This window comes from Polyergus mexicanus, unplaced genomic scaffold, assembly GCF_030449975.1.
Source record: "Polyergus mexicanus isolate NDT 795.1 unplaced genomic scaffold, iyPolMexi1.0 SCAF_10, whole genome shotgun sequence".
Classification (NCBI taxonomy): domain Eukaryota; kingdom Metazoa; phylum Arthropoda; class Insecta; order Hymenoptera; family Formicidae; genus Polyergus; species Polyergus mexicanus.
The window spans coordinates 9,088,550-9,113,824 of NW_027223330.1; the positions used below are offsets into that span (position 1 = coordinate 9,088,550).

Sequence of the window (25,275 nt, forward strand, 5' to 3'; positions counted from 1 at the left end):
CAGTAAGTAGGCACGATACAATTATCTAGAAATGTTCTTCAATTACATCGAATACTTCGATCCTTTCTTTGAACCATTTTCACATTCAGTCTTCTATCGGTTAAATTATTCAATTGTTAAAAGATGACGGGGGTTATTCCGAAATATAATCGCAACATTAAAAATCGTGAAAACTGGGAAAAATTATTATAAAATCTTAAATAGAAAAATATCTACAGGTATAGAAAATACTCACCAAGTGATTACAAACGCATGTAGTGGGAAGAAAAAAAAAAAAGAAGGGTGAAATTTTCTCTTAATTTAATTTTTACTGGATTCGACAATTTTCTACTGTTGTTGCGTATAATGTAAATATTTCGTCATTTTGTTGATTGAGATTATTTCTTTGTCACTTAATAAACAACATTTCCGATATTACGTCTATCTCTTACTTAAAATAATCTCTTCGTTCAAAATTTCATTATTCCTATTAAATTCGTGATTAAATCTGCGGTCCGTGATTAAAGAATATTGCCAAGTGTTTCTATTAATGTGATTACATTCATTAATTAATACGCGTTTTTTTTATCTATCCGTTTGACTTATATATGATGTAGCACGGAATCTTTGCACGATATAAAACATTGATATAAAACATTGATATAAAACATTGATATAAAACATTATTATATTTTAATTATTCCGAAAAATAAACAACGAAACATATGATAATGTGTTGGTATGGAACATATGGGGCATTTGATATATTTAAAAAATGTGGAGTGATCCGTGTTATCGTCAATGTTAATATTTCGTTCTTTCTTATTCGACCATTCGAAACTATTATTAATATGATTGCGAGCCATGGGAATCGAGTTTATAGGCCAAACGATAAGAAAAAAATTTGTAGATAACTTAGTTGCGCCTAACTTACGCGCTTGATTCTTATTAGTTTTGCATTAAAAATATTCTCGTCATGATGAAAATCCTGTATGAAGACACAAAGCATCATTAGAGAGAGTAAACTTGAATAGAAATATTTTTGGAAACCTCACTCGGCATCTCTATTGACAATGGGGAAACATTGTTCTTCTAACTTTGTTATTGAAGAAGAAGGATTAATATTTACAGATTATATAAATAACAATATAATAACATTTTAAATTATATTGGAGGAGGCTCCTCATTTTGCCTACATTCCTGATTGCCAACGGCTTTCCATCGATTTGCCCGCAACATTTTGCCGACAGTTTCATTTGCCGATATTCCCGATTGCATACAAGGTCGATTGAGCATTATTGAATACGTCTAATAATTATAAAAATACGAATAATATCATGTACGCAATCTGCATATGTGTAATAAAGTTACGTGTGTGATATATTTGTGCGTAATAAGGTCATGCGCGCAAAAGTATGTTCGTATCTTTAATTATTAAATGTGCGCGATAATGCTTGTAAAATAATCCTTTTGTAGACAATCAGAAATGTCGGCAAACGAAGCTGTTGGCAAAATACAATATTATGGACGGATGAAGCCGTTGCAATCGGGAATGTAGACGAACGGAACACCGCCCAAAAAAAAATTCAAATTTTTAATATTATATATATAAATATGTATATATATATATATCTTTTTTTTTTTAATTAAAAATATATTAATTAGAAATAAAAATTATATGAAGCTTATTATGAAAATTTTATATGATTTATAACATCCACAAATAAAATTTATACAGGCTTTATAAATAGATATTTGATCCCAAAAAAACTTTACTTTTCTGCAATTTTATTGATAAAAAAGCGCGATATTAACATACATGTCGGTAAAACGACAATGATAAGCACAGCTTCTCGTCATGCCTAGCTTTATCGATATCTCGTATTATTATATTAGCCGTTATATATGTATATATAATAATGAACTATTACATATTCGTATACGTCATGTATGTGTGTATGTTGTACAGAGGATAAGAAGGGCGGCGTCGACCGGAGCAGCACGGTCATTGCCAAAGAACCTGAAGGTAAAGTCAATTCTCGAGACCCAGAAATGTTTCGACGTTTCAACGTCTCTTTTTCTATATATTACATATGTAACTAGCGTGCGTGTGTATGTGTATGTGTGTGCGTGTGCGCGCGTGTGTGTGTGTTTATATATACAAGGTGTAACGGAGCGTCCGTATCAGCAGTTTTTCGTGAAAAATGTTTCATGCAAAAATTGTAGAGCTTGAATAGCACCGTCAAGATCATATAAAAATCATTTAGAATTTTTTTAATGGAATCCCCTATTTCTCATATTCTCGTAGCTTACCTCGAGAGCTTTCCAAAACACTATGATAAAGTATCTTTTTATTAAGTACTTTTTGAGTTATTTTATATTTGAATCTGACATATTATTTGATATAAAAAATTAAATATCTCGTAAAATATTTAGTTTTTATATAATCTCACCGTAATACTTTTATGTACAGAGTAATGAGACAAATCAATTAGCATAAAAAAATAATTGTTTTTAAGAAAATTATTTACAATGTATTTTTTTTAAACAAATTTTTTTTTTTTTTTTTTTTTTGGCACTAATTGATTTGTCTCATTATTCTGTACATAAAAGTATTACGGCAAGATTATCGAAAACTGAATATTTTACGAAATATTTTATTTTTCATATCAAAATATGTCAGATTAAAATATAAAATAATTCAAAAAGTACTTAACGAAAAGATACTTTATTACAGTGTTTTGAAAAGCTCTCGAGGTAAGCTACAAGAATATGTAATGAAAAATAGGGGGTTCCGTTTAAAAAATTCAAAGTGATTTTTATATAACCTTGACGATGCTATTCAAGGTCATACTAATGTTATTATATAATGCGCCACTTAGAGCTCTACAACTTTTGCAGGAAACATTTTTCACGAAAATGCGTTTCCTCAAAAAAACTGCTGATACGGGCACTCTGTTACACCCTATGTATATATATATATATATATACACGCACACACATAAACAACATTAAAAAAAAAACATTCAATATTTATATGGTAGATAGGATACACCGTATTGAATAAAAAAAAACTTAATAAATACAGGTCGAAAGCTCAACCGAGATATAAACATTTTTTCTGAGATATAAACCTTTTTTGTATGTTAGCATCATGATTGACTTATTGGCTTCTGTTTAGCTCAGTGTTTATAAACCGCGTTTTGTATGTTCTCATTCAATTTCCATAGATACTTCATAACGGAAAATTTTCACCGGCAATTAATCGGTTGTTATCAACCGGCGATTGCGGATCTTCGCCATGGAAGATATGAAACGTGTATATGGAAATGGAAGGAGGACATGTGTGGAACACCTTCTGTAAATAAAGATTTAGACAGATTATCTTTTTCTCACATCGCAATGCGACACGTAAAAGCTAGTAAATCCATCATGATGCTAACAAAAATGTTTATATCACAGAAACGATTGAGCCTTCGACCTATGTTCATTAAGGTTTTTTACTCAGTACGATGTGTCCTACCTATAAATATTGAATGTTTTTTTTTTTTTTTTTTTTTTTAACACCCTGTTTATACCAACATACATACACGCATACGTGCATACATACAATACATCTATTTTTCATTACTTTGTGAACGTGCCGCAATCGGCACTGGCTTCTCCCATTCGCGTTTTTAATCTTTTAATATTTAAATAAGAGATGGTATATTTAAACATACATATCACTAAACGTCAAAGAAAAACTGAAACTCATAAGCTGTTTTGCAAAAATTTGCAGTTTTATTCAGTGTGCTTTAATATGTTTATTTTTTCCTTAAATTAAATTAAATTAAATTATATTAAATTTCTTAAATCTCATAATCTTTCGTAAACACAAACAATTGATACGATTTACTTTGTCTAAGTTAATATATGGATTGATTGTTACGGGCAAATTATTCAACCGATAATAAATCCAAAGTTATATGTTATTTGATTTTTCATACAATATTTAATTGATATAATTTGAATGCATTTATTACAACAAATCGAAAACTAATCGTGATAATATTTTGCGATTAACGCAACTCTGCAAAGAGCGGAATCAACATATATCGTTTAAACATGAAACATGAAATTAATATTATTTATTGCAAAATTTAATTGAATAATAAAATTACTAATTTAATAATAAAATTAATTTCATCTCCACCGTATGTGAGATATACAATGATTTGCAACATTGTTATTGTTATATTAGAGATAAAGACGCTGTGCAAGATATATACATAACAGTTTATACAGATTATAATAATATAAGTTTGTCAATATAAAACTCGACTTAAAAAAAAAATATATATATATATTTTTTTTTTTTATATTTATCGGACTCTTTTTAAGATTTGAAAACATAATGCGACCCCGGCATGATTATTTAAGTTTTGGTAGGAATTATGTTGCGGCAAGTTAACTCGATTCCACCAAACTTCATAATCAAAACAGCTCACATCGGAAGACAATTTCTCATAATATTGAAAAATTTTTAGTAAAGAAACATTTAGGAAATTATTTTCGTAAGTTTCTCGTCGCGTACCGATTTCATTACCAATATATCTGAAAAATCGTCCACGATGCATGCCATTTGTCTGATACTTAATTGAATATCCAAAACTCTGGAATATTTTTATAAGATATTAAGATTATAAGATAATATTAAGAGAAAGATAATAATCACAAACGAATGGGGGAGGCCGATTTTGCAAGAGGCTGCCCGCCTATTTTTGAACTTGGATTTTTACACTTTTTCTGTTGCTGCTTTTGCGAAATTATACGGATTTACCGTTTCTCCTCTCGTTTCATCGATTTCGGATATAACTTTCTGTCTCTCTTTTTTTTTGTTTTTTTTTCCTTCTTCTTCTATACATTGATCTTGCTGTGGATCAATCTGAAATTAATCCCACAGCCTGGAATAAGGATCCTCCTATGCCCTCTCTTAATATACTGCGTGATTGCAAAACCGCATCACGTAGCCGATGTAGTTAGATATTATATTATTTGGCGAATCATCGTAATTGACATTAATCAAATTGATCCTTGAATTTTGCAACCGTATTATATCGAGATGATTTTGAATCACTGTATGTTTACATTTGCTTTTAATTAAACCGCGATAGCTATTAATTTACTTCATTATTAACGCGACAGCTAATCTTATTTTTATGATATCTTATACGAGATGTTATGCAAAAGTTTCCGAGAAATAATGTATATAAAAAATTAATATCTTACCAAAAGAATTAATGATCTTTATCACTCATGAAGTAGCCCCCATTTATGCAATGAGGCGATTTTAACGATTGAAATCACTTCTGTAAGTCATTTTCACCTAATCTCGATACTTTGATGTTTCTAAAAATGAAAATGCAATTTAAGGGGAAAAGATTCGATAGAAAATATCATCCAGGCTATATCGCAGGATACGATGAAGACGCTGACAGAGAATGATTTCCAGTGTTTCTGATCGTTAAAAACGCGTTACAATCCTTGCATAAATGGGAAGGGAATAATGAGGATTATTAATTTTTCTAATAAGCTATTAATCTTTTGTACATAAATTTTGAGAACTTTTTAATAAAATCTCGGAATTATATCATCTTCTATAAATTAATATTCACAAGTATAAAAATGATTAGCCTTATAACGAGTCAAATTATTTTCTTTAAAGGAATAATTTTTTTAATTGATATTTTTTAAAAAAACAGTATAACACTCACATACCAGATAAAAAATTTTTTAAACGCAACGTTTTTAGTCAACAGTTTTATTCTAATTATTTTTACACCTTTATGATTTATAAAACATTTCGTCCCCTATTGCAACAAGCAATGATATTCTTAACTTTGCTTGAAATTATAGATAGCTCTTTGGGAGAGGATCCATATATCTACATCTTTATCCTAGATTATTCAATTAAACCTTACGTGTGGATTTCTCAATCTTGACTTATGTTAGTGCATTTATCTAAATGCTATCGCGCAAATCCATGTACGTGTGGTGACATTACTTACATATACTGCATTACCGCAAAAATAATCACTTATGAAGCATCAATTTATAATTAACCCTAAGCAATTTAGGACTCTTTTAATTCGTATAAAATATTTTATACGATCTATATAATCTATCTATGTTTGAAACAGACTTAAAACCAAAGTATACAAACTTAGAATACTTGGGTCGCATTAAGATACGCATTTGCGTTTCACAAATCTATGATTATTTTAATGTTTCCAAATAATGGTTGGCAAATCTTAACTTTAAATAGCTTAAATAAAATGTTATATAAATAACAATATGAAAATCTATACTCAATTACTAATTATTTAATTAATTAATAATTACTTATTACCAACTTTACGCATAAGTCGTGTGTTTTTAGTGTGTATATTTAGACTAATAAGTCATTATAAATATTTTTCTTAACACTTTTGTTCTCGTACAAAATTTACAAAAAAATTTGTATTAACGAATATATAAATATTATGTATGATAGCGTTTGTACATCACTTGATTGAGATAAATAATTTTTATATCGCGAAAAAATATATAGAGAAAATCGTGGACAATATAAAACAGGGTAGTAAATTTATCGGTAACTATAGTAACCCCATAATCATTATACTATAATATATATACATATACTAATATACATTACTATATGGTTATTTGCAGTGGGTGTGAACCTGATGTTTTTACAATGTAAATTCCCCGGGCAAATAACAGCGAAACGCGGATGGTAATGCGTAAGTTTCGTAGAAAAATTAATTTTTTTTTTTTTTTTTTTTTTCTTGAAACTAAATAATAGGTGTGCACAGAACACAAATTTTTCTTGCTTGATACCAAGTAATTAAAATAATCTCCAATCCGAGATTTATTTTAATAAACCCCGTATATTTCTAAAGACGCGTAAGCTAGAGAAATATAGAAATCGCAAATCGCGGTTGAATCAAGAATTGAAATCGAATCTTTCGCTTTCCAAACGACTCTGTGTCACTGACAATAAATTATTCAGATGTCATACTACGATACTTCTCATATTTTGCTTACGTATATAACACAATAATTTAATAATAACGTTTCTTTTTGCAAAATGAACGAAAATACAAATAAAAAGAACTATATATGTATACTAGTATATAGTAGTATAATATATAAGGGAGAACTATAATACGGTTCTAAGAGGGAGAGAAGGAATGATATAAATGCATTTAAAATTAAATTAATTTTATCTACAAAAAAACGTGGTTTATATTATCATATCTTCCCCTACAGATACACGCGCACGCACGCACAACGCACGTATACACACATACATATATTACATATACACACAAGATCTATCATAATTCACGCTTACGAATTACATAGCGTTATATCCGAATGAGAAATAAATCGGAAAACTCGGAACTATTTTTTTCTATGATACTCTTAAGAAAAGAGAAATTACTGAATAAAGATAACCCATTCAGCGCCGTTTTTTTAGGCAGGCATACGTTCGTAAGCTGCGCATAGAATAATTTCTTTTTTTATTAAGCATCGCAGAAAAAAAATGGTTCAAGTCTTTTTGACTTATTTTTTATTCAGAAATGATGCAACGTAATTCGCGAACGCGAATTATAAAATAGTACACCCTGTACATTGGTATATATTGGTCTGCGGATCGATCTCGATATATCAAAGCGACGAGGCACTAATCCCATCGCACTCGCACTCGGGCTCTGAATAAAGAGAAACAGTTTTGAAAAATATAGGTAACTTTAATAAGACTTGTTTAAGGGAACACGATAATTTTGTTAACTGGCAAAGCTGTCAAAGCGATCACACAGCTTGACACAAGCTGTTATCGATCTTCTAAGACGCTTGCTTTCGTCGTTAAACAATTTCTTTGACAATACGCTAGGAGAGACAATGTTAAAATATAATTTTAAAGACAGTATTGAGACGAAAGGACGAAACACAGAGTTGCGATACATACACTGTCAGAAAGGATTTCTGATAACGAGACAAAAAATATTCTTGACATATTTAATCGTATCACAACATTATGCAGTATAAAAATAAAACAATTTTAAAATTAAATCAATAATTCCTTTTCTTCTCTCTCGAATTAAATAAGATTGTCCTACTATCTTGAGACAAGAGTAACATATACAAATCTAAGCTTATATATTCTTGCATTTAGAATAACTTGATGTTAGATCGCTACAAATTTCCATCTTCATCTTTGTGAGAAAATTAACGGGATAGCACCAAGAGCATTTTATTCTAGATTTAAGAATTTTCCATTTAAGATTAAAATATTCCTTTTTCAATAATAAATATGATTGTCGCTATATCGATCCTATTTTATGATAGATTGAAGAGTAATAGCATTAGATCCGGAAATCTTTTCTGTGGGTGTATATATACAAAGCAACAATGTGCCTTAATATGTCGCGAGTATGCCAAGTTTCTATACTTTACTTTGGCTTTAAGTCCATTTTATACAGATTTAAAACTTGTGCATAAAATAGTAAAAATTGTATGACTTAAAATTTTTATAAAATAGTAAATTATTTTTTAAGCTGGTAGATTATATAAAACGTTTTTTCTTAGAAAACATATTGATACAGTTACATTGATTGTAATACTGCTCTTATGATAGTAAATATATATATATATATATATATATATATATATATATATATCTATTTACTGTCATTTTGAGATTCCACTATACACTACCTACATAATTAGCCCTAAGTAATTTAGGAATCTTTTAATTATAATCCGGATACGCCGAGCGTTTTATATTTTATTTTGGTCTTAAGTATATCTTTTTGTGACTTAAAATTTGTTTTTGAATAATCAATTTTTGAATAATATTTAATAATTACTCTATAATAAATTTACTCTATATAAAATTACTCTATATAAAATTATAATAATTATTTAATTAACTCTATAATAAGTTCGAGTAAATGCAATTATTAATTAATTACTTTCTTTTAATATCTAATTAGCGGCTCGAGGAGAGCCGCCATCCAAGCTATTTTTGATTTATTTCCTTGCTCACGGATTTCTTTCTTTGTTGATTTAATTTTTTCTTGCGGAAGAATAATTTTATGGACTCGTTCCGCGAAACAAGCATTACTTAAATACTGCAGTCTCTCTCTGCTCGTGTCGCAGAATAGAAGGTAGGCATATGTATCCAGAAAAGGAGAGATGCTAATGCGCAAGCGGCGGTCTGATCGACATATCGGTAAGGTTGCATAAGCCGAATGACCCATTTCTGCTTCCACGCTTTATCAAGATTTTTCTCAAACAGTTACGCATAAATAATACATGTGTATATGCATGCGCATATATATGTACATACATGTACATATGTGTATATAAACAGGGAGTTGAGAAGTAACGCGTTACTTGTAACACTATGGATTACAGTTTTACAGTTACTCTTGTAATCGCGTTATAAATTTTGTTTGTAAAAAAAAAAAAACTAATTATGTTATATCTTTCGGTAATGAGTAACTAATTTAACTGTTATCGAATTTTTTTTTTTTTTATCTCACAAGAGACGGTTCCTCCTTTTTGTCCGGAGGCAAATAAATAAATTTTGGGACCAATTAATAAAGAATGTTTCAATAAGTACTGAAGATTGCGTCTGCGAGATCATCAGGGTTGCAGAAATTTGGGATTTTATCCAGTAGCCCCAAGTGATTCTTATCATAGAAGACATGAATGATTTGAAGCCTAAACAAGATTAATCTCTATACGTGACCTTAAAAAATAACTTTAATTAAGATCTAAAGTTACCAGCTTTTTTTCTTTCTTAAAACTCTACAAATTTTCTGTAAAACATTTTTGCCTACCAGGTTCAGATTTCGAGACATTCCGTTGGATTGTTTAAAACGGAATATCCTGTATTAATTATATTATATAGCTTTATATATTTTTTACATTAAAATGCTACGTGTAAATGTTATGTTTAAAAAAATAGTTATTTTAAAAATTGTAAAATTTACTACATATGGCGAAGTATTGATTTTTATTATTAAATTTGTAAATAGTAAATTTATTTATTATTTATTTCTTTTTAATCATTATATAGAATTTTTGATACGAAAAACTATAAATTTGCAAGATATATGCATACGCGGAAAAAAACGGAAAAGTAAAATTTAATTAACTTGAATTTATTTTAAATTATACTTACATATCTGGATAGGATTTAAATTCTTGACTCGAACGCGCGTTTTCGTCAACTAACATTAAAATATTAATGAATAAAACATAATTGTAATAGTTTACAGGACATTCTGTTTATAGCGATTCCGATATTTCTTAATCATATCTATTCTTTGATCGTAATTTATTAGAACGAGAAAAAAAATCGCAAGAAAAAAAAACGCAAAACGTAGATTGAGCCGACAAATAATAATTGCTGATCGAGAATTGCGATCAGATACCGGCCTAACGCAAAACGCTTTTTTTCACGTTGACACTAGCTTGTATTTGATTGGTTGATTGCATGACTAGCTGACAACGCAGGAGACGATAACAACAGCAGTAGCAGTAATAACAGCCAAAGCAGCCAGGGTGGCGCATCGCTATCGTCGCCGCCCAGTATCAACAGCAAGTGCGAGCCGATGGCACAGCGACGCGAGGATTCCTTGGCCATCGGTTTGTAGCATGATAATCTGGTACATCTTTCCCTTCCACCCTTTCCCCCCCCTCCCCCCGCCCCTAACCCCACCCCCTTTCTAAGAATCGTTCCTTTTCTTTTTAGGAAATGGAAATACAGCTATAATTGATTCTCAATTGTCATTGCATGCCGCAGAATTATCGATTATTTCCGATTGTTATTAATTATTGTGCGGTCAATAGTAATTGGATGGTATTGTTAAAGTAGAAAAGATGTATGGATTTAAAAAAATTTTTAAATTAATTTTTTATATTCTTTGGATATTTTCACTAATTTTTGTAAAATTTGCAAGATGAATCTGTGTGTGATTATTGTTTTTTTTTTTTTATTTTTTTATTTGAACTCTTGATCGATCAAAATGTACATAATTTTCTAAGCCGATGGAGAGAGAGAGAGAGAGAGAGCTGGTGTTCCCGCTTTGATAAAACAATTCGCACATCTATAAATCTAAATAAATGTTTGCTATAAATAACAATAAAAGAACATTTGATAAAATATTGAAAGTACGATCGTGTAATAGTATTTACAGGACGATTAGAGAGAAGTGTTACCCGAAAAGCGCGCATTCTTTCATTCGTACCATCTACGTTTAGATACGCTTTCTCTACATTCATGTATGAATTAAATTATCATTATAATGCTAGAATGAAAATGACGGAATTAATTCATTTTGACATGAAAAATACAATTTGCAATCGACACGCATAATTGTGACTATAATATGATTAAAATACCATATATATTTATAAACAAATAAATAAATCCAATCCAATTATCAGCGAAGCTGAGTTATCGGTGGTGCTCCTCCTCTTCCGCGAAATTACTGCATTATTATGTTACTACATCGGCATTATACATTATCAATTTGTTTTCGTTTGTGTCTGTATGTTTCTGCATGCCGCACGTGTTCCGCGTATGCGTGATCACGCACCCTTGTGACTGCCTGCGCGTCTCCACCTGCCTTTCCTCTCGCTAAAACGTGCAGAACAGAAAACGCGACGGACAAGCGATGACGGCCAATATGCATTCCGGATGGGTCACATCGTGAACGAGGAATTCGGTAAGGGGATCGTCGACGCCCGTAAGCTCGATGGAAACACGAGAGAGAGAAGCACGCAAAAAAAGCAACCGTGTTGGAGCGTCACATCTTGCAGCTTGCTGTGAGATACGCATATGGGCTGCCTTCGTGCATTCTTTAAACATTTTAACCGGGGAGCACAGATCTCTAAAAAAAATATTACACACACACACACACACACACACACACACACACAAGATGGTTATAAAATAAGTATAACATTTCAAACATTAATAACTTATACTTATAACGTGTGAATGAATCTTCTCTTGAAACTTTGAAACCATGTACTCATAGAATTTATTGGACCCATAGAGGTTCATTTTATTACTCAAAAATCCTTTTTTTGGGGAATTTTTGAGGTTTTTACCGATATCACATATGACATTAAACTATCAAATCTTAATATAATACATTTAATATATTAGTTCAATATAACGGACAGAACAGAACTCTAACGAACTCTTTATGATGTTATTCAATCAAAACTAATTGTCCTTTTAATTGGATTACGATTAAATATGACATTGAAATATCACTTTGAATTTTATAGATACCATGAATACGACAAAGTTTTAAAAAGATTCATTAATATGCTTAAAACTTATTGAAGTTTGAAGTGATATATTTATTTTACAATCAATTTTCGTGTATGTATATGTATATACACACACGTATATACAGTAAGGAGCATATATAACTGAACCAATAATCAAATATTTTATAAAAATTGTTAAATTTTATAAAAGAGTGCTAGAATTCAGTTACAACTGTCGACTAAGTTTTGTGACTTACGCTCATTGCCCTATTCTTATCGGTAATATGCGTGTGTATAATTACTCGCGTGTTAATTCTAGTTCTCCGGGGTTTTTTTTTTTTTTTTTTTTTTTTCAAAATCAGTTAAATCATAAAATTATACATATATGCTTAATATTGGAACTATCGATTTTATATGCTTTTTTAAGAGTGGATGTGTTTTACTGTATTGAAAAAATACTACTCGTTGAAGAAGATATTGTTTTTTAACACGACGAGATTCAAAACACATTGCCAAAAGTGTATTATAAAAAGATTTGTTAAGTATTTAATATTTAATTATGTATACTATAGTGAAATCTATGGAGTTTATTAAAGAATCGAATGCATAAATCGTGTAAATCCTCATTATCAATTTTTTGGGTTGTCAAAGTTCAGGAGCAAATATGGATAAGTTTTGTTAAAATATTTTTGGAATTTATTATGCCAAGACGCGTATTAATATTGTTTTGGGTTCAAAAAATTCATAGGTAAAATATTAATACTGTCATATATTTGTCATTACATGTTCAAAAAATTTATTGATCAGAACGTAAGGTGTATGCGTAAAATATGCATAAAAGGTCACACTTTTTCATCGATTTTATCATCGCTTATTGTTGGATATGTAGGAGAGAGATTGTTCCGAATAATTTTTATATCATCCCTCACTTGACTTTTGCGTAGAATTATTCAGGATAATCTCCCCTACAACATACCTAAGTAGCGATAAAATTGATGACCTTTTACCAAACATAATATTTAATGAATTGTCGTTAATTCGTAATAAAATTTTTGGTCACTTAGAGTGACATTAAAATGTTTCAAAATTAGCACAATTGAGTAAAGTGATTAGAGATAAAATCGAGGGGTAGTTTTTTCGATTTTCTCTATTTTGTGTGTGTATGTGTGTAAATACAAGTGTGTATATGTGAGTGCCATCACTATCAACAGCCTGATGGTTAGAGAAGCTTTAATTTATTAGATTTTTATTCAAAGAGTGTAAAAGTTTTTCAATTTCTATCATTACAGCTAACTAAACAAGTATTAAAAATATTAAAAAAGATTATTTAAGAATACTGTGGACATTCGCAATATATTAATTATTTTATTTATGCTATTGTTTATTTATTGTTATTTCTGCTATCTGTCTATTCTATTGTATACAGCAATAAATAATTATTATAATACATACATGTAATTTATGGTTCGATTATGCTTCTTATTGTATATATTATATCGTGAAAAGAAATATCGCTCCAAAAAATCATAGAGTTACAGAATTTGAGAAAATAGTGTGTCTGAATAAATAGAAAAATGATAATAATAATAAGCATTTTGGTTTCCGAATGAATAAAATATAGTTGCTCTAATGAAATGTTTCTGTGTGACAAAATCATTCTTCGATTAGTTCAAAAGATTTTCTTCCACGTATATTTTTCCATGTCTGATTTCTTTATTTCGTTACATACGAGATTTCATAAGAACAACGACAATATGTATAATAACTGTGATCGAACAGAAAGAACTTATTCCATAAAAGCTGAAATTACTCCACAATTACTTGACATTAACACTTAGAAATTTAATTACATATATAGTATTAAATCGACTATTAAAAAAACATTTTTTTGTGTTCGACACAAATTGTGTGAAAGTTTGATTAATTTTTTTTTTTTTTTTTTTTTTTTATTCGCGATATTATCTTAAATAAACGTTATCAAATATATATGCATTATCTCTATCAAGTGATCTACGAAATGTATTATAGCATTCACGTATTTACTTATTGCAATGATTATGAGCTTTTCGAAATGATTGTACAAATAGTTCTTAATCCAGAATAATGGCGATCCCATAAACGCGCAATATCAATGGATAACGCAACGATAAATTCGAAATTAGTTTATACACTGCTGTAACATTTCCTGAAAATAATTTACAACGAATACCGAATTTAATCCGTAAACTGAATAATATAATATAATTAAGACTTTTGCCGTTCGATTAGCGTGTATAACATACGATCGGAACTTCACTAATCTAATTCAACTCGCAAATATTTCGTAATTATCTCTTGCATAATTTACATTCACACGTGTGCATTTTAATTAAATGTCACAATGCATGACGACATGAAAATCATAATAGAGGGGGCAGGAGGATCTATTCGAATTCATATGCTCTATGTCGTATCTAATAAATAATTTAAAAGCATTACAAAAATAGAGAGCGTATCTGCGTTTGTTCATACAGTATATATATATATATATATGTATATATGTGTATATTATGAAAAAAATGCTGCTACATCGACCATGATAAAACCCAAATGAAACGCGACGCAATATTGCGAGCTTGGTCAATCGATAGAAATAACGAATTAGAAGGAAGATGAGAAAACGGATAAGGAGTCTTTGGGGAGACGGTTAATCCTCTTAAATGCTGCACGCGAGGATTAAGCTAATAACGTTTACATTTTTATTAAATTAAAACGGAAAATCGTTATAAGCTAGACTACTTCCTAATGAATATTGCGCGATTACTGCATGTATTATTCATATTATTTATTATCTTTATATGAATAATACATATATGTAACATAATTATATTACGATATCCTGAAAAAAAAATTTCTATCCGCGTTACCGCTTCATGGATTTGTTTTAAACTTCGAAGCAATTCAATATGGATAAAGCTTAATCTTCTTTGTGTTTGTACAGCAGCTTGAATATTGCCTTTGAAAATTATTTTTGATCCTGATTCATTTTTTAATATGAAAGGGATATATATTGCTTGTAGACATAAGAATCGTGTGTCCTATCAAGACCTGCAGCCAGCTCTCGACGAACTCCCAATGCTCAGGTAAAGTGCGAAATTACATCATAAGAGCAGCAAACCGATGAGAAAGAAAGAAGAAATTGAAAGTCGAGGAAAATATTGTCTCTTTGACTCGCTAATTTTTTTATTTACGTTTTTTTTTTTCTCTCTCTTACGAAATTCGTGAAAGGAGGCACATTGCGAGTGTGAGAGAAATTAAATTTAGATTAATTACTTTCAGGAGCTCTTTCTCTATTATACTTTTTTATATAATATAATTGAAAAATATACAGAAGTTTAATATTTTATTGATTCTTATGGGCTTCTAGCTATTTAATAATAGTTCCTTTATCGCAACGTGTTTTTCTCCTTCCAAAAGCGTCATTTTTTTTATTACACACAACTCGCAGCGTATAATTCGCATAGAATATAATCCCTATATTTATAATTACTGCAATGATCTTTACGAAAGTGTCAAGTACCGGTGATGATTAAGCATACGATACACGATACAATCGTTGTTGCGAAAATGATTATTTGTCGGTATTCAATTACGAAAAAAACTTTCTCCTAATTCATGATTAATTACTTAAGTCGCGTATATTATTGCATTGCAACATTAAATTTGCGCATTAAAAACAGTAATTGAAAAAATTTCTGAAATACTTGAAACATTTCTTTTTAGTGAATTTCAATCCGGTAACTACACTTCAAGATTTTAGTATTTATCGGTGTCAAATAAACAAAGTTTGCGATACTCTCATCGCATAACACTTTAATCCTAATTACCGTTGTATAACGCAATGTACATAATTGCGGAGAATGTCACGCTTAATAGAACCATAAATATATCTCGGAGACAGAATCGATCGGAGGACCGGGATCGTTAGTTCTGTAATAGAATACCCCAGATACGATGAAGTTTAATTATTTAAGACAGAGGAAGGACGGACACGATAGCGTAGAAAAGCTAGCGGTTGTGATAGTGGTAGTGTTATCATGATAGAGCGATTCATTGCCAAAATGATATTCTTCAATCCATTTTTATTATGAAATTATTCATAAATTTATTGTTGCTATTTTGCGCGCAATTTCCCTAAAAATCATGCTCTTAATAATCCAACAATCGTTTCTAATTATAAAATTATTTAAACAAGTTTACATAACTTGGCACTAGTTTTGAAAATAATTGTATGAAGGGTGTGCCGATATCTTTTTTTTTTGTTTTTTGTTTTGATGCGAACTCTCGATCTTTAAATTTCTCGAAGAAATACATCTTGGATATTGATCGATCAAATAGGTATATACGCAGAATACAAATCGATAATCAATGATGCGAAATTATGAAATGCATTATCTCGCGATCCAGATGCTCTCGAAATCTTCTCGCGAAACTTTGGTCAGAAGGGAATGATCACAATTTCCGTGCGCACAATTGCTGGCTTATGACGTAAGTAATATCGACAATTGCGCCATGGCCGTTGAATTAAATAGTATAATTATATAAATATCTATCTATTATGAGATGATAACGTGATGATTTGTATATAGAAAAGAATAACTCTCAGTTGAGCATGGTGTTAAATTGTTTCGTATTTAAGTGTCTAATATTATAATTTTTTCTTCATAAAACGTAAATTATTATATAATAAATAAAAAAATGATAAAGAAATGCGTTACTTTTGACATAATTCAACGACCAATCTCATTCATAAAGACAATTCAGACTTACATCACCGTCGAGTTATATACGATGTAACATGCTGAAACATCTTGATGAAGAAAACACAAATGTGATCGAAATGTCAGATTTGACGCGTAAGACATGCGTCGATGATGAATGTATGAGCCGTCAAACGAATGAAATGAGACAGCGTAAGCGGGTAAAAAGAATGATCGAGGAGAAATGCGAGTATTCAGTCGCCAATTTGGCAATTCGAATTATATTCTCGGATCTTATCGTGCAGTCGAACGCGTAAAGCGATCGCTGAATTAAACATGATTACGTAGCCAAAAATCGTTAAATACATGACGTCAGCAAAATGAAAAGAAGCTACCTATATACGATTTTCAAGTTTAAATCTGTATTTCGATTATACATACATTAAAGACACGTGAATAAGTTTTCTTATCTCAGTCGTCTCAAACGTCTCCCTAAACATCGATTATATAATATAAATAATTTTTGAAGTTTTCTCTTTAATATTGACTCTTTCCTTTTTCACAATAGTGCATCGAATTTACAATTATTTATATTTATATTTAGTTATATAATAGAGCTATATATATTTTATAAAATTATGTATAATATAATATCAAAGTCAAGCACATATAGTCATAAATCGAAATTCTAATCGAATGCTCAATCCTTCCGAAATTTTCATTGCCTTAATTGGCGACTGAAATGTTCAAAACTTTGTCCTCTAGATTAGACTCTATGAGGATTTGATCGGTCTTTAAGGATAAGGATAAGAGATCGGCTCGCGGGGTTGCATCCGATATTGGAAATTAATTATTCGCGCGAGTCTGGCTCATCGCTCCTCTGCACAACCGGGGGGAGGGGGGGGGGGGCGCTACAACGGTGTAGAGTTTAGCAAAGTTGACAAAGAAAAAAAAAAAATAAAATAAAGTGCATGCAAATGTGTTTGTGCTGTAAAATGTGTCGGTATAAGCTCAATAGCACAACTGGGCGCCTCGATGCGAATTGATTAATTCATTGATCTGTTAACGAATTCCAGCGCGCCGTCAGGAAATCATCAAGATGACTGAGCAGTTGATCGAGAGCATCAACACCGGGGATTTCGAAGCGTACACGTAAGTAATGGGATATCTGTCAACTAAAAAAAAAATTAAAAATAAAAAAAAACTATTTCGTCAAGCCGAAAAGTAATGTAGAAAAGCGCCAAATTATTTAGCAATATATATAATATTCAACATTTTTTTTTTTTATGTTAAGAAGAATTTATCCCGGTTTAGCTAAAAAAATATCCATATATTCAGATTTTAATAAATATAATAAATTTATAATATTCTATACAAAATTTTGGCTAAAAGAATGTTCAATAAAATTTTCCACAAGAGAGAGAAGGGGGATAGTTCAATGTTTGTTTTACATTTTGTTTATTAAACTGCTATTATGGTGGGTTCACATTTTATCAATATCTATCAATATTATCGTGTAAACTAGACTTGCACAATTGACAATATACCGAAAATAAATGATTTTCGATAATGGCTGTTGATTAAAAAAAATTATTGAACAAATGCAAATTTGACGAAAATGTTTAAACATTCTGAAATAAATAGCATTAATAATGATTGAATAATTTTCTTTGCCTGATCGGAATTACAATGTAAAAGAAGAAGTTACACGGATATTTATTTCACAAAATTCATATATTTAATTTATATTTAAAAATGAAAAGCATTTTATATTACGATATACACATTCATATTCATATTCATATTCACATCATATATATGATGGTGCAAAAATCATCGTCGCAGTTGCGCTTTTAAAAGTGAAAAAACGCTGGCTGAGTAAACACGTGAAATATTGATGCACGTTTCCACTTGAAAACGCATTAAATCTTTTCTATCATAAATTTATTCCATGTATTCAAATTTTTGCTTCATGCCATATGTAGCTGCGCATATTCTGTAATTTATATAAATCAAAATTAAACATCGGCTATATATATATATAATGTTAAAAAGCAATACGATGATTAATTTCGGCATTTATCTATGCGCATATAAAATCCATACATATACATATGATAAAATATGATGCAAGGGCAGCCATATCTAATTGGACGGAATTCGATATATCGTGTCTCTTGATAAAACGTATATCTTAAAACAAAAATAAAACAGACAAAAAAATATCAAGTGCGTACATATAGTGCACATATAAAAAATAACAAAAAAAAAGCCAAAAACTTGTAACATATTTAGCTGTGTGTTTTAAGAATCTTAAAAAAAAAAAAAAAAAAACGCCAAATCCACGCGTCTGCCCAAAAAATTATTGTACAAAAAAGCAATGATCAATATGTTTCCTAAAACATTTAATTCTTACATCTTGCTTTTCCCGACCTTTATATTATATATATTTGATTTTAAACGTAAGATCCCTTTAATGATTTCAGGAAAATCTGTGATCCACACCTGACCGCATTCGAACCGGAAGCTCTAGGTAATTTAGTCGAGGGAATGGATTTCCACAAATTTTATTTTGATAATGGTAATTATTACATATTTATTGTTAGTAGTGATGTATTGTATTTTAGCACGCAATAATAACGTATCTAAAGTTTACGTTTTTCGTTTAACGAGACATTGTTCAATCGATAAACAAGGCATATCGTCCATACTACATACACTCGCGTGCTTCAGGAAAACAGCTTTCAATGTTTGTCGCAAGAAATCCTTTTATTTTATCTACCGTATATAATTGAGCTCGTCGATTCGAGAAATTAAATGAATACAACACATTGATTATTTATTTATATTTTTGTAAGTTTTGTTGATTTATAACTCTCATCGAGAGGACATATTATACTTCGTGCATTCCATAAATGCTATTGCTATACCTTAGAGCAGATTTATTTTTAACAAATGGAGCATCTCTTACAATTATAAGCTTATTATTTTATTATCTGATAAAAATACAATATATGTATAATGGCAAATCGAAAATTATTCATAAAATATTTTGAACATGATTGCGATGTGTGTTATTCTTGCCATTTTTATTATTATGCAAAATTATTTATATGATGACTAAGAAAGTTGTTCAAATGAAAGTACAACATATACAACAGCTTTGCACGATCTATTTAATATGCCAATAATATTTATTTTCTAAACAGTATAATAGAGCAGTATAATAAAGAGTTATCAGTTGGTGTATATACATGTACATATATATATGTATGTGTATTGAAAATGTACAATTTCTGTCAACTAATGTAATGCTTTGCCACTTGAATAATCATACTAAAAAATTGCCGATTACATAATAATTGTAAAAAGAATTCCTCTGACCCTAGTATATCATTACATAATAAATTAAAGAGAAGCAATAAAAAGCTGGATTAATGTAATTAGATATTACGTGATGGTGAGTATACATATGTGTGTGTGTGTATATATATTTATATACACGTATATAATTTTTAAATTTGAAATACCATCTCTCATACCTTATCCTACCTAACATTATATACTTTACCATTCACAGGACCCATGTCAGAAGTCAAATAATTCATATGAAGATCATTCGATTCAATTTTGCTTATTATCTGAACAATAATAATCGTTAGAGTTTTAGCTATCAAATGAGTCGCCTGTGTAGAAGTAACGCGGCAATATGTTTCCATCGATTAGCTTCACCGGTTATCATAAATGTCAAAGCATGCGTTTCTTCATTTGGAAATATTATATTTCCAAGTATTGTTTTTGTTGAAATATCGTAAATCTTTTTGGGGTGTAATATATATAATTCATTTCATCAACAACTAACACATTCTCCTTCAAAATCGTTTTGAAAGAGAAAGATAAATAGAGAGAGAGAGAGAGAGAGAGAGAGAGAGAGAGAGAGAGAGAGAATGAAATGTCCTCTTCTTTTTCTTCACTCTTCCTCTCTCCTTTTCTCTCCTTTCTCTCGATATTTTGGCGTTGTTATAAAGAGCTTATATTGTTCGTTACGAAGATTATATTCGATTAATATTAATTTTGTTTTTCCATTTTGTTAACCATCTTAAGCAGTCCTGGGGAAAAACTGTAAAGCTGTTAATACAACCATCCTGAATCCTCACGTCCATCTACTGGGCGAAGATGCCGCTTGCATTGCATATGTCAGGCTAACGCAGTACATGGACAAGTGAGTAAAAATCATAAAAGCGGAAACAGTTATATAATTTGCGTGATTTTTCATTCAAGTTAGACGCATTTAAAAATGTAAATAATAAGAGAGAGAGAGAGAGAGAGAGAGAGATGTCAATATGTATATTATATGTACAATCTCTTATTGTGTGTTGATCCCCTCTTTTTTTCCTTCGAATCTTTCATTCACATCATCACAAAAGATTAAAATATAAAATAACTCAAAAAGTACTGAATAAAAAAATAGTTTATTATAGTGTTTTGGAAACCTCTCGATGTCAGTTACAAGAGTACTAAATAAAAAAATTGTGGTTTCCATTTAAGATTTTAAAGTTGACCTTCACATGACCTTCAAATGACTCTTCAAGGTCGAACCAATGGTACCATCTTATGGCCCCCTCGAAACCAAACAACTTTTGTCTGAAACATTTTTCTCTTCCGGGCTTGGTTTTTGAGATATTCGACTGGATGGATTAAAATGGGCCACCCAGTATATATACAATATATCCTAACTATTCTGCAATATTTTTACTCTCCAATTGAATTATTGTAATAATACTAATTTGCATATTTTCTTTACTTTCGCCCGCAGACAAGGCGTAGCGCATACTCAGCAGAGCGAGGAGAGCCGTGTATGGCACAAGAGAGACAGCAAGTGGCAGAATGTGCATTTTCACCGAAGCGCGGTGACGGGTCCATCGCCGTTCTCCTTCAACCACAAATAAATCGGTTAAGAGGACTATTCCCGCTGCCGCTCTCGGTGGACGCTTTTTTTTTTTTTTTCGTCACCATAGAAAGCGAATTAATGAAACGTTAGGAATACGGAGCACACACAACATATTCGAGCGTTCTCATACACATATAATACATACACGCGCGCGCGCGCATATAGATTACACACGGGCATGCGTATACAACAAAGATATACGTGTATATGAAAGAAAGTTACATATGTAACAAACAATTGATATGTAACGTCTGAGAAAGAGAACGATATATGCGATATAAGAACGCATATACACAACATACATACTTAAAAAGTAGTACTAAGCGCGACAAAAACCGAAGCCGCAATATATGTCGTAATAACTAACACGGTGTATATTACACGCTCCGGTACCTGCTCAGCGCACTTATTATCTACTTATCTACATTTATGCGTGCACTGCGTTACGTGTGCCTCAAAGCCTTGAGAAAAACTACACGCGAAAGCGAGATCATTGAAAACGCAAGAAAGAGCGGAGTCCGATCGATTGATCGTCTAATGAAATCGTAAGGTAAATAGACATACTTTTCACCTGTCGTCTGACAGGATTCGCAGCAGAGAGAAAGAGAGAGAGAGAGAGAGAGAGAGAGAGAGAGAGAGAATGAGTGAGTGAGAGAGAGAGAGAGAGAAAGAAAAGAGGAAATATTTCGTTGTACATGTGCTCGCGTATATTCGATCGTTTATGCCGCAACGTCCTGTCTGTTTTTTTTTTTTTTTTTTTTGTAACGACGAATTTTTCTTTGATTCTCGAAGAGAAAATTGTTTTGTTGAGATGGAGCAAAAATTCGACGGTTATTGCGTATTGTATCATTGATAAATATTGAGAAAGCAAATAGATCATATTGTTAATGGAGAGTATGATGTCGGATAAAGCGTTATGCGAGATTACTAGAGGATAATGAAATCGCGAACGCTTGCATCGATAACACGCACATCGAGTTGTGATAGGCGATGGACGTCGTACATCGAATCGACGAAGACCGATTACGAAGCTGAAAAAATAGGACGTCGTGAAAGTAACGAAATTATATTTAACACTTACTTATTGGAACATCCAAGTTTCACGACTAATCGGCAAGATCGGATCAGCTAGTCCGAATATTGAAGACCGAGATCATAATGTAGATAACGAAAAATCATCCTACATCGACGCAGAAGAAAACGTGATACGATTGAGAAACTATTTTAATAAACAAAATTAGATAAGACGAGATAATCATCGAGCACTTTTACGTATTACGCGGCCAACTCATATAATGCAAATATTTTCGGCAAGATTATTCAATAGAAAATGAGATATTATATTTCTTACTATAGTAGGAAAACTGTGTTGAAACAGATTGTAAACGAAGGGCATAGCAAGAGGAAATTTGACAAAGATAGGATTAACTTGGATCGATTCTACGTATTGATGAACTCAGCGACAGTCATGACAGAACGAAAACGATGGAAAGGAGTGTGAGAAGACATCGAAATGCCGGCGTAGAAGACAAAAGGAGAAAGGAAACACAGGCGTGTCGTAGGGTACAAAGGCAGCGCAGGGGAATCGCGATTGAGAAGCTCATGACCATGAGCGACCACGTGTAAAGATGTCGTTACGTCACCGCGCCGTGTTGACGCAACGCAGCAAAAGATTCTTCCAGGAAATTTCTTTTTTCGATTTTTGCTCTTGTCTTACGTAGCGAGAGCAACGAGCTACATCTATGCACATGTATACGCTTGTATACAAGTAAAAAATATCATCGCTCCTGCAGCGAGATAGAAAACATCGATTAATCTTGGGGAGTTATATAGCTCTTATCATTAACGATAAAACTTAACGAAGTTAAAATTTTCCAGTTATGTTTGCGTGGCATATACTTTCGATGTTTTCTATAATCTTGATCTCTTCATGCAAATATTTCGTAAAGCATTCTGTAATAAAATATTGATATTGCGACATATAATTTTAAAAAAGAAGAGATACAGCGCGAGAAAATGTATCGGCCACGTGGATAAACTAAATATCCCTTGTGGGAAAATTTTACCTAATAATGCGCAAGAAAGTCTCCCTCGAGCTTCGTATTTAATCTGTGTAGTGTAAGTTTGAGTGTATATGATGAGCTTCTACGATTAATTCTACGTTTTTATCACGACTAGCAACATTCGTGATGTTATATATATATATACGACCATCACCGCAAACAACTACGATTTGATATCAAATCTTTCGTAATGTTTTTAAATAGCGAATATTATTATAATCATAAATAATAAATTTATAACCGGCTTATTGAGAGGCGCGGTTGCGATATACAATAGATTATATCTCGCTGCGGGAAATATACTTCCGCCACGCGCGCGCGCATACACGTAGGCGCACGCATATATACACACATGTACATACACACACACACACACACACACACACATATCGATGCGAACACTAATTGCAAAATATATAACGCGCAATTGCCTAGAAAGAGCGATCCTGAGTTTAACATTTTTACTTCATTGTCAAATTGGTAAAATTTAGTGATTGATGTATACTCACACATTTTTAGCTATTTTGAAGAATAGACGCTGCCGCCAACTCATATGATGGACGGTTACACAAAAATACATATACACATACATCATGTAAATACAAACGATTCTTTTTATTCCGTTTTTTTAAATTAAATCTGGTAATTTAATTGTCATCGTCTGGTGCCAATTAATGATGAAATACTAAATGGTAAAATCTTCTCTCAGAATCAGCAATAAAAAGAGGGATAAAGAGAAGAACTCGAGAAAACCAATAAAAAACACATTGATAATCTACGCGCTCGCTTTCTCTCTCTCTCTCTCTCTCTCTCTCTCTCTCTCTCTTTGTCTCTCTCTTTCTCTACATTATTAATGTTATATATATGAATATATATATTTATTAACTTACTTCAAGAACATAAAGAAATAAATGGTATAAACATCACATCGAGATGCAACGAGTGGGTTTATTCACTGCGAAATTAGAAATTAAATAAATCTTTACCTCAGATAATCGCAAAAATTCAAAGGTTTCCTGTGATTTTCTTCGTTAATATAACGAATCTTTCTACAACATTCGTGTATTCTCTATTACTATTATAACATATGCTTAATAATAATGTAATTTTGACGAGTGAATGGAAATGAGGAATCTCTCTTGCAAGCAATCGGGATAAATATTTTTGCCTTCTTCTTATTATACACACATACACACAC

General features: G+C 31.1%; 1 protein-coding gene across 14 annotated transcripts in view; it reads left to right on the forward strand.

The window, feature by feature from the left end:
• The window catches only part of Camkii (Calcium/calmodulin-dependent protein kinase II), a 70,935-nt gene that overhangs the window by 44,694 nt on the left and 966 nt on the right, over window positions 1–25,275 (forward strand). For 2 of the 14 annotated variants that reach the window (XM_070302809.1, XM_070302812.1), the window contains exons 12-19: window positions 1,949–2,005; window positions 10,543–10,686; window positions 11,694–11,768; window positions 15,384–15,446; window positions 18,140–18,215; window positions 19,550–19,644; window positions 21,168–21,285; window positions 21,880–25,275. The exon at window positions 21,880–25,275 is cut by the window's right edge and continues 966 nt beyond it. In XM_070302809.1, coding sequence (XP_070158910.1) covers window positions 1,949–2,005; window positions 10,543–10,686; window positions 11,694–11,768; window positions 15,384–15,446; window positions 18,140–18,215; window positions 19,550–19,644; window positions 21,168–21,285; window positions 21,880–22,012 — 761 coding nt within the window. In that variant the 3' untranslated portion in view covers window positions 22,013–25,275. The remainder of the gene's footprint in view (window positions 1–1,948; window positions 2,006–10,542; window positions 10,687–11,693; window positions 11,769–15,383; window positions 15,447–18,139; window positions 18,216–19,549; window positions 19,645–21,167; window positions 21,286–21,879) is intronic. The other 12 variants (XM_070302817.1, XM_070302818.1, XM_070302820.1 and 9 more) reach the window with 9 other exon arrangements.